The 10,648-nt window shown below is 50.0% G+C and overlaps 1 protein-coding gene across 1 annotated transcript in view; it reads left to right on the plus strand.

Moving 5' to 3' along the window:
* MRPL37 (mitochondrial ribosomal protein L37) overlaps positions 1–10,409 on the plus strand; it is a 17,486-nt gene extending 7,077 nt beyond the window's left edge. Inside the window, exons 4-7 of the mRNA XM_003793111.3 lie at positions 1,469–1,654; positions 3,884–4,041; positions 7,384–7,587; positions 9,910–10,409. Coding sequence (XP_003793159.1) covers positions 1,469–1,654; positions 3,884–4,041; positions 7,384–7,587; positions 9,910–9,987 — 626 coding nt within the window. The 3' untranslated portion in view covers positions 9,988–10,409. The remainder of the gene's footprint in view (positions 1–1,468; positions 1,655–3,883; positions 4,042–7,383; positions 7,588–9,909) is intronic.
* The last annotated feature ends 239 nt before the right edge of the window (positions 10,410–10,648 follow it).

The raw sequence follows: 10,648 nt of genomic DNA on the forward strand, positions 1-10,648 counted from the left end.
AAAAAAAAAAAAAAGGCAGTGCTATTGGTGCCTGTGGCTCAGTGAGTAGGGTGCTGGCCCCATATACCGAGGGTGGCAGGTTCGAACCCAGCCCCATCCAAACTGCACCAAAAAATAGCTGGGTGTTCTGGCGGCCGCCTGTAGTCCCAGGGAGGCTGAGGCGAGAGAATTGCCTAAGCCCAAGAGCTAGAGGTTGCTGTGAGCTGTGATGCTATGGCACTCTACTGAGGGTGTTACAATGAGATTCTATCTCTTAAAAAAAAAAGGGCAGTGCTATTGACCACACCAATTTTTAAAACATAAAAGACAATTAGCTTTGATTCATTGGCTGTGATTTGACTATTTCTAAAAATCTGAGCACCTTCAGAGGAAGATTTTGCCCCACAGAGACTCCCGAGGAGACCATTCTCAAGGAGTTTTTCCAGGTACGTTTTGCCTGGCAGTGGTGCAGGGACCTCTGTGAAGGGCACCCATGTAGCTCACGGCGGCAGGCCTGACTGATGAATTAGTTTCCTTGTAGCACTCACATCTCCACGTAGCATATATACTAATCCAACTTAAGTGAGGCTTTCTGGGGGGCTGAGTTGTTTTCACTGTCAGTTGTTAAGGACAGGCTAGCCTTTGCCTAGGTTTAATAGTCTCCCTCACCACTGGTGTCAGTGCTCTCTCTCCATTCTGCTTTTCCTGCTGTACCATACTCAGTCATCTGGGTTTCTTTCTTTCTTTCGACTCTGCCATGGAGTTGCAGCTTATGTAACTTTTCACATGTTACTCCTCCTTAACTGGAATGCTTTTTTCCCCCTTCCTTTGCCTGGCAAACTCTTACCCAGTGGTTTTCAACCAGGAATGGTTTTGCCCTCTTAGGGGACATTTGGCAATGTCTGGAGACATTTTCGATTGTCATGAGGTAGATGGGGTGTGTGGAGATGGGATGAGGACATGGTTGTACCAGCATTGGTAGGCAGAGGCCAGGGATGCTACTGAACCTCCTGCATGCACAGTGCAGCTCTGTGAATAGCACCAGGGTTGAGAACCCTGCTCTCATCCAACCTTTAGAATGTAGTTTAAGGCATTACTCCTTCCGGGGAGCTTCCCAGAGAAGGTCAGTTTCCCCTACCTGGACTATTTCTGAATATGCTTCATACTTTTTGTTGTGGCACTTACTACCTGGTAAGGTGTTTGACAACAGAGTGTAATTGATTCCTTTCTGCATCCCTAGCTTAGAACTGGGGCAGACCTGAAAACTCAGAGAGGAAGACCACCAGCCCTCAGGGTTCCTTGGGAAGCGAACACAGGAAGAAGGGTGCTTTGGCTCACCCCATTCACCAGAATCCCAGGATTTAAATTCTAAGTTAAAGTTTTGATCATCTGGCGCAGCTGTGAATAGTCAACTTGAGGCTATTAGACTTTGTTGACTTTAAAAGTGGTTCTGGATCGGGTTAGACTAACCATCTTTCTCTCTTTTTAGAGTCTGTCCTCCTTCAGGTCCATGGTTCTAGTGGAGCCCGATTGTGTGCCAAGGATCCTCTCTCCCCCATTGCCTCCAGAGAGGAGGTTGAAGCTACTAAGAATCACGTTCTTGAGACCTTCTATCCCATATCCCCCACTATCGATCTTCAGGAATGCAATGTGTATGATGTGGAGGACAACGTAGGTAAGGATCAAAGCCTCTGATTTTTAGGTAATGTGGAGATGAGGGACAAGCTTTTTCTGAAGGGAAAGGATGTACTCAGACCTTACTAGGTGCTAGGCACCCCACATGCGTTACTCCTAGGATCCATGTGGCAGCCCCATAAGGCTGGGATTCTTATCTCTATTTTATAGGCAAGGAACCTGTAGCTCAGGTAAGTGATTTCCTCAAAGGCTGCTTTGCTTTTTATCCCTGAGAAATAACTATTACTTCAGAGTTTTAAGTGGCTTGAGCGGCTTTTTCTTTATAGATCTCTTAAAACACACCCTCTTTTTATTTACCCTGTAAACTCTGGCCAATCTCCTTTAAGGACTGAGGAAGCCCCATGGGCATTGAATGGAGCCGTTAATCCAAACTGCACCAAACAAGACCCCACCATACATTCAGTGAGCCAAGACAGAATTCCTGCCATCTGCTCCTCACAAACCCCTTCAATTTTTCAACCACGACCTAAGTCAGTCCTGTTTTCTTTACCTAGCCTGTTGCTGCAGCCTCCTACCTGGTTAGTCTGAGGCCAGGCTGTCTGCTCCCCAGTCAATCTAGTTCATGGTCCGGAATAACCTTTCCACACCAGTTCTGTCCTGCTTCTCTGCATGCCCACTTCCCGTTGCCTGCTGGGTGGAGTTGGACCTCCTTAGCGCATTGTGTGAGGGCTTTCAGGTGAGGGCTCTGCCTCACTCCTCAGCCTCATCCTTGAGTCTGTCCCCCGACCCTTTCCCATCACCCTTGACACGTCCTCCCCTTTCTCATCATTGGCTTTGGCGCTTCCTCTGCCCGGAGCTCTTGACTCTCCTTGTTTTGTCTTCCACTTGACAATCCCTCATCTTTCACAGTTCATCTTAGGACTCACTTCCTCCCAGAAAGGCTCGAGGATCTTCCTGTCTCTTCAGGGCCCTTATACCTGCTCTGCATAGCCCCTGACTTGCCCCTGACTTACCTCTGATCTTGATGTATCCCTCCAACAGCAGTGATCGATTTTTTCTGTGTCTCTCCCCTCCTCCAAGGCAGTAGCAGGCCCTGTGTGGCCTTTGTTCCTGTGTAGAGTGAGTGCTGGGTATTTACATGTGCTGAGTATCTGAGCAGACCCAAGGATCAAGACATGCAGGAAAGTAGTGCACTCCTCTGGGATTTTATTTTATCATCATCATCATTATTATTATTTTGAGACAGAATCTCCCGCTATGCCCTGGGCAGAGTGCCATGGCATCATAGCTCACAGCAACCTCGAACTCTTGGGCTCAAGCAATCCTCTTACTTCAGCCTCCCCAGTATCTGGGACTACAGGCATCTGCCACAACACCCAGGCTAGTTTTTTCTATTTTTTAGTAGAGATGGCATCTCGCTCTTGCTCAGACTGGTCTCAAACTCCTGAGCTCAGGCAGCCCACCCTTCTTGGCCTCCCAGAGTGCTGGGATTACAGATGTGAGCCATGGCACTTGGCCTCCTCCGGGATTTTGGAACCCACATTTTCCCAGCCTCTTTATTCCTCCTTTCACTCACAGTCACTGATCCAGGTCACTCATTCAGGAAGCCTCCAGCCTACCAAGCATTACTTACAGCCAAGGAGAAGAGAGTCACGACTGGCCAGGGCATGGCTGGGATGAGCAAGAGCTAAACTCTGCTGCTCAGCATGCGCGCGTGCGGGTCAGCTGTGAGTTCTGAGGCGAGTCTTTTGCTAAGAGTGAAATACTGAATTTTGAAATGACTTGCTGCCTTTTTAATAATTTCCATAGATTGGTCATAGGGACTTGCTGCTAACAGTAATTTTAATCACCACGGATTGCAGGTGATCCCTCTGCTAACACCACTGTCATCTGTGTACCTGAATGAGAAAGAAGCGGGGTTGGGGGGCGCTAGAACTGGCAGGTTGGCAAGCAGTTTCTGTGAAGAGCCAAATAGTAAATATTTTAGCTTTTACAGGCCACATATGGTCTGTGTTGCAAGTACCCAGTAGACACACATGAGTGAGTGAGTGAGTGTGATTGTGCTCCAGTAAATGGTATTCACAAAAGCAGGCAGCAGGCCAACCAGTCAGCTGAAACCTCCCAGCCCCTGAGCTATAGTGATAGCATCTACCCTTACCAAGTCTCTCCGCAGTGCCTGCCCCTGAGGCAGAGTGAAGTTCTTTTCCTGAGGCTTTGTGTCAGGGCTGATTAACTTTTCCACCCCTGTACATGATTGTGTCTCTTGTAGGATTCCTAGAGGGTTATCCTTACCCCTATCCCCACACCCTGTACTTCCTGGAGAGAGCCAATTTACGACCACACCGCTTTCGGCCAGAACAGCTGCGGGCCAAGATGATCCTGTTTGCTTTCGGCAATGCCCTGGCTCAGGCCCGGCTCCTCTATGGGGTACGTAAGTGGAGGAGAATGCTGGGCTGCTTTACGTGGGATTGGTCTCCTGCCTGAAGGGCACTGCTCAGAGGAAGAAAAGGGACATGGGGAGACTCCTTGCTGGACTGAGGAGTTAGGGAGAAGCCCTTGCATCCATCTTGCAGGGATGAACTGACCTCACTGTGGATGGACTGTGCCTGGGGCTTTGCCTAGATAGCTCATTAGTTGATCACCATTGCCCATAAGCTTTCAGTGGGATCCCCATTTTCTAGATTATGCCATAGAATCAACAGGGTGTCTACACAGCTTATCCAGTATCACCCAGCAGGAAGCAACAGGGAGAGGAGGGGCATCTGCTGCCCTGAAGTCTCCCATCCTCCGTGCTACAGCATGTTGCCACTGTTCTGTAGGGTCAGAACTGGAGCGCAGGGCTCTGAAAGGTGGGGGAGGAAGAGACACAGTAGAGATGGCCCAGTCCCGCCTACCAACTCAGGAAGGGTGCCAGGCACCCGAGATTCCACCTGGTGTAGCCCCTTAATCCTAAGAGTAGGTCTCCTAGGTGCTATAGAATGCAGGCTGAGGAATTGTCACAGAGACCCATCCCAAGATTGACCCATCCCAAGCCTGGCCCTGGGGCAAAGGCTTCCAGGGAGAGGAGGGCTGTAAGAGCCATCAAGCAGGCCTGGGACACCAGGTCCCTGGTTTGGGGATAAAGGGCACAGGGATTATGAAAGCTGCCACCAGCTTCCAGGTCTTAGGGCCAAAGGCCCTCTGGAGAAGTGAGGAAGTTTGAGGTGTTGTCTGCCATCCTGCTGAGAGCAGGCACTGGGTGGGGCAGAGGAGTGGACAGCTGGGCAGGTGGGAAGCAGAATGCACCCTGCCTGTCCTGAGCATCTGCTACGTGCCAGACATCTAATTAGGGGGTTGATATCAATGGTTCTCAAAATACAGTCCCGGATGAGCAGCAGGAGCATCACCTGGGAACTTGTTGGAAAAGCAAATTCTCAGACCCACCCCAGACCTGCCCTAGGATTGGAGCCCAGTAATCAGTATTTTCCCAAAAAGTGATACTGATAGGTACTTGTCATTTAGTCCTTGTACTTATTTAAACCCAACATGGGAGATGCTATTACCTTCGTTTTACTGATGGAGACCCAGGCTTAGGGAGGTTGAGTACATGCCCAAGGTCACATGTCTAGAGATAAGCAGCTGTCACATCTTTGTGTGACCTTATATCTTTCCAATTCTAGGAAGGCTGTCTTTTCCCATTCTCGGATGGTATAGTTTATTAAAGGCTCTGAAAGTTTAGGTAACTTGTCCAAGATCCCACAGCTAATGAGTGGGGAAGCAAGGGTTGGAGCCACGATCCCTCCAGCTTTGAAGTATACACTACCCCCCAACTCAAGCAGGGCAAGGAGCAGAGATAGTCACACGCCTGGTTCCAGGCCTGCAAGTTCATTGTAACTTCCATGCCAGCTACTGCCAGCACAGCCTGGGTAGCAATGATGCCACTAATTGCCACCCAGTTGTGTAGGAGAGGAGTCCTCTCCCACCCCCTTGGTACAAATTATTCCTGGGGATGTGAAGTTGGGCAATTATGGGAAGAGCCTCCGTGTAAAAGGTAAAATTGCTGAGAAATTTATGTACTACCTGCAGTTTTATTGATCTGTAGAGGGAGATAAGAGTCAATACAGAATTCTCAGCTAACACTTACAGGTACTTTTCTTTTTATTTATTTCTCATGCAGCTACGAACAGATATTTCTAAGGCCAATAGCTCCAGGGTGGCCCACACTGAGGTCTGACATTAGCTATTCCTGATGTCAGGTTCAACCCTGGCAGGGTGAGTGTAGGCAGTGTTTCCAGATCAAGTCTGCCTGCTTCCTGGGGCCTGCATCTTGGATCTTTGTCTGCTGAGTAGCAGTCCCCAGACTGGATTGCTGCGAAGTCTCAGTGCATTGATCATACGGTTTATCATCCAGAGTGGGACAGTACTAAAGATGAAAAGAGGTGTCACTGTCAGGTACACCAGGACCTCAGGTGTAAACCAGAACAGTGGAGTTTTAAGTGGCTTGATAGCATGGGGTCTGATTCTGGCTTACCTCATGGGTGACCTGGAGCAAATTATACCACCTCTCTGAACTTCAGTTTCCTTGTCTGTAAAGTGGGAATACTTCTAGGTGTTTGAGAGCAAAAGGAACTTTATAAAATTGGCACCTAAGTAAGTGGTTTTAGTGTCATTACTGTTAGCAAATGGCATGAACTGAAAGAGGTCATTAGCAAATGCATTGACTGGTGAAATCCTGATGTTGACGTGGTTGGGGTGGACACTCCAGTGTGGCACATTCCAAGGTGCAGTGTGAGCAGGTGAGATGGCCGCCTGAAAGCTGAGAGAAGTGCAGGATGCTGGGCCCTTAGGAGCAAGGCAGAAATGGAGAATGTGCCTGGTCTAGCGTGAGCCAGCTTGGGTTCAGTGCCACCCATCTTTGTGGCTTCAGACAAGTTACCACCTCACTGAGTTTCAGTTTCCTCATCTGTCAGATGGAAACAGAACTGAATGAGATTAGATCTATGCATTGACCCTCCAGGTTAACACTTGACAGCAGATAGCACTGGTGTCCCCACAGGGTAATGTCATAAGTTTGAGGGATTTCTGTCATTCACCTCCCACCTCACCTGCCTGAACTGCATCTTGCCCAGTAGTCACCTCTCAGTGGTGGGAATTATCACTTCAATGTGCTGAAGTTGGAGAACAGGTACCCAGGAGGGTACCTGAGGAGTCAGAGGCCAGGCAGAGCCAGGCTGGGTTAAGGACAGTGCCCTTATTTATTTATTTATTTATTTTGCAGGTTTTGGCTGGGGCTGGGCTTGAACCCACTACCTCTGGCATATGGGGTCAGCACCCTACTCCTTTGAGTCACAGGCACTGCCCTCCTTATTCTATTTGATTTATTTGATTTTATTTTTTGGAGACAGAGTCTCACTACGTCTTCCTTACTAGAGTGCTGTGGCATCATAGCTTACATTAACCTCAAATTCTTGGACTTAAGCGATTCTTTTTCCCTCCGCCTCAAGTAGCTAGGACAATAGGTGCCCGCACCAAAACCCAGCTGTTTTTGTTGTTATTGTTGTTGTTTTTGTTTCTCAGGCCCAGGCCGGATTCAAACCCACCAGCTGCTGTGTATGTGGCCGGCAACTCTAGCCGCTGAGCCCCTCATTCTATTTTAATTGTCCCCAAGGTGAAACCATTAAGTGGGAATGATGAGGAGTGGCTGGGTGTCATAAAGCATAGAACCAAAAGCTGTGTGATTGGTGCTGCTCCTAAGGCCTCACCATCTCACTGTTTCCCTTTCCCTTTCAGAATGAACCCAAGGTCTTGGAGCAGCCCGTGGTTGTGCAGGGTGTGGGTACGGATGGGCGTGTCTTCCAGTTCCTGATGTTACAGTTGAACACCACAGATCTGGCCTCTCATGAGGGTGTCAAGAACTTGGTCTGGGTGGACTCAGACCAGCTGCTCTATAAACATTTTTGGTGTCGCCCAGTAATCAAAAAGAAGGTGGTTGTGGTAAGTCCTGCCATCTCCAGCCTGGTGATTAGAACAGGGCCGGGCCTCCTCCCACCTAGCCTGAGTCTGGGCTGAGGTGGAAGAGAGGCCCTGTGAGCAGAACCCTGGCTCTGGGATTCCGGCCCAGCACCTCTGCTTGGAGCTCCGCTTCAGACCTGCCCCGCACCTAGGGCTTGGCAGCTTCCCCTGGGGCCTGCCAGCTCCTCTTCTCCCCCAGCTTCCCTGTGCACCCCTGCGGCTATGCCCCGCTCCAGGGTGCCTGCTGCCATGTCAGCCCGGGTCCTTCGCAAATGCCACTCCTTTTGTATAGGAGGTGTCCTTGCTTCTTCCCTTCCCCTGCCCGCAGTCTCTTTTTTTCTGGCTGCCCTCTACTTGTCCTTCCAGGTCCAGCATAAGTGGTTCTTACCCTGGGGAGCCTTCTCTGACCACCGCCATCCCCAGCATCCCTTAAGTGCCTCTGGTGCACTCCCCTGGCCTCCATGTTCCCTCGTGCTGCTGTGCTCTACTTTTCTGTTCACACGTCTTTCTCCTTCACCAGACCAAGCTCCGAGCTCCCTGAGGGCAGGGCCTGTGGATGAGGCCTCCATTTGTTCCATTCCACAGATGAGGAATTCTGCCTGTGCCACTATCACTGCTGATTCCCAGTGCGCAGCTGACAGAGTCCAGGCTTGCTTCCAGTGCAGTGGGCAGCAGCAATATTTATTTATTTATTTATTTATTGAGACAGAGTCTTACTCTGTTGCCTTCGGTAGAGCACTGTTGCATCACAACTCACTGCAACCTCAAACTCTTGGGCTTAAGCGATTTTCTTGGCTCAGCTTCCCAAGTAGCTGGGACTACAGGCACCTGCCACAATGCCCAGCTAGGTTTTTTTTGTTACTGTTGTTTGGCAGGCCCAGGCTGGGTTTGAACTGCCAGCCCCAGTGTGTGTGGCCATGCCCTCCCAACTGAGCTACAGGTGACAAGCCAGCAGCAGCAATATTTAAATAAATTCCTGATAGAACTCCAAGCAATAACAGGCACTCAGACATACAGCAGGGTCAGGGGCTGAGAGGACACACTGGGGGTACTGACTGTCCCATAGAGGACCTGAGTACAGGTTTGCTAAAAGCAGTTGTTGAGCCTTTGAACACAATCACCACCTCAGTTCTTTTTTTTTTTTTTTTGGTAGAGAGTCTCACTTTATCACCCTTGGTAGAGTGCTGAGGTGTCACAGCTCACAGCAACCTCCAACTCCTGGGCTTAGGCAATTCTCTTGCCTCAGCCTCCTGGCTATTTTTTTGTTGCAATTTGACCAGGGCCAGGTTTGAACTCACCACTCTCGGCATATGGGGCCGGCACCCTACCCACTGAACCACAGGCGCCACCCAACACTTCAGTTCTTTAATCAGTTCTCCAGCATCTGTCACTGTTATTTTTACCCTTGAAATGACCACTGGGTCTGGGCCCTGGTGTTTAGCCCCAGACACCCCTCTGACTTTCACAGTCAATGCCAGCCACCTCTGGTCCCTCTGTTGTTGGTCATGTTCTCCCTCAACACTTTGTGTCCTCAGGTCCTCTGGCTTCAGCCTCACACTTCCAGAATACTAACTAGCTAGTTCAGAATACTAACTAGCTCGGCACAGGCCTGTTGTGGTTTGGTAAGGTGGCTCCTCCTCACCCCTCTGGTTCATCTCCTGCCGCTCCGTCCCCTCCGGCGGAGCCGGGGCTCTGGCCTGCTCTTGCTCTTCCCGCTGTCCTGTCTTCCAGTACCGCCACACATGCCAGACTCTCTGAAGTCTCCTTTTCTTTCTTGTGGCCCATTGTATTTGCCCTCCGTGTATGAAAGTTGGTGAGTTAGGCATTTCTCCCCTACCTTCTTAGCATCTTTTTCCTACATCTGAAATGGATCTCTCATCGTTTATTTTCAGTATTTGAACTCCTGACTATAAGCTTCTTGACAGGAACCAAAGTCAGGTCACTTCTGGGTCTCTAGCACTGGCCCAATATGGAGCAAACCGGTCCCTGATAAGTGTGTGTGGAATGGCTGAGGGATTATTTTCCCTGAGGTTAAAGGGGCAACAGACCATTTGTTCCAGGGCCCTGGAGCAGTGAGAAGGCCCTGGGAGCAGGGCAGTGTCCACAGCTGATTTGGCAGACAGAGGCTAAGAATGTTTCCTGTCCTGCCCGCCTGCAGCCCTCACACCACTCTTGCCATGAGCGAGGTGACACCAGAGAAAGAAGTATTAGCATCCAGGCACTGCAGAGTTCCACCACAACCCTTGTTTTAATTGCTGCTGTGAAGTGTGGTAGCAGGACCCTAATGGGCTTTGTTCTTTCTAGGAACCCGTTGGGCCGGTTGATTTCCAGCCAGAGACGTTCAAGAAGTTTTTAGCTCTGTATTTGCACGGTGCTGTGTGAGCGGAGGACCATTCTGAGGCCTGAGCCCCCTGGGCCCCTCCTCCAGCCTTAGTGCTGTTCCTTCCATCTCGCTAACAATAAAGAGCCCTCGTGCTGCGCTGGAGCCTGTGCTGGTGTGAGGGTGACGGCAGGAGGGACGCCCCACTAGTCAGGCCCTGGAGCCTGACCTGCCTCCGCTTAAGCCCAGCTCTGCCCTTGATCCATGTTATGGCCTCAGATAAGCACTTTCCCCTCTCTGAGTTTCAGTTTCTTCATCTGAAACTTGGGGCTGACAGTTTGTCGTGCAGACTGTCGATTATGTGCCTATAGAGTCTGCCGCGGGGCATGTGCGCCTCGATGGGCACTGGGTCTTTTGGGATTCACTTGTGGGCACATTCCACGGTGACTGCAGAAAATCAGAATAAATACTCTGTGATGTCTCACTGGTGACCTGTTAATGAGTGACCGCTGTTCACATAATGTCACATCCCACTCTGTGCCAGATGCTGCTACCACACCAGCCACTTCATACACAGAGAATTGTTTAATCCTCACACACCGTGCGTGAGGCCAATGTCATTTTTCATATTTGAGAAGAATACTGAGTGCCCAGTGTGTGCTGGGCGCTGTTCTGGACCCTAACGAGAACACACAGTTAAGGAGTTTGCCCCGGGTCACATAG

Source organism: Otolemur garnettii, unplaced genomic scaffold (genome assembly GCF_000181295.1).
Source record: "Otolemur garnettii isolate 467f Iridium unplaced genomic scaffold, OtoGar3 scaffold00066, whole genome shotgun sequence".
NCBI classification, from domain to species: domain Eukaryota; kingdom Metazoa; phylum Chordata; class Mammalia; order Primates; family Galagidae; genus Otolemur; species Otolemur garnettii.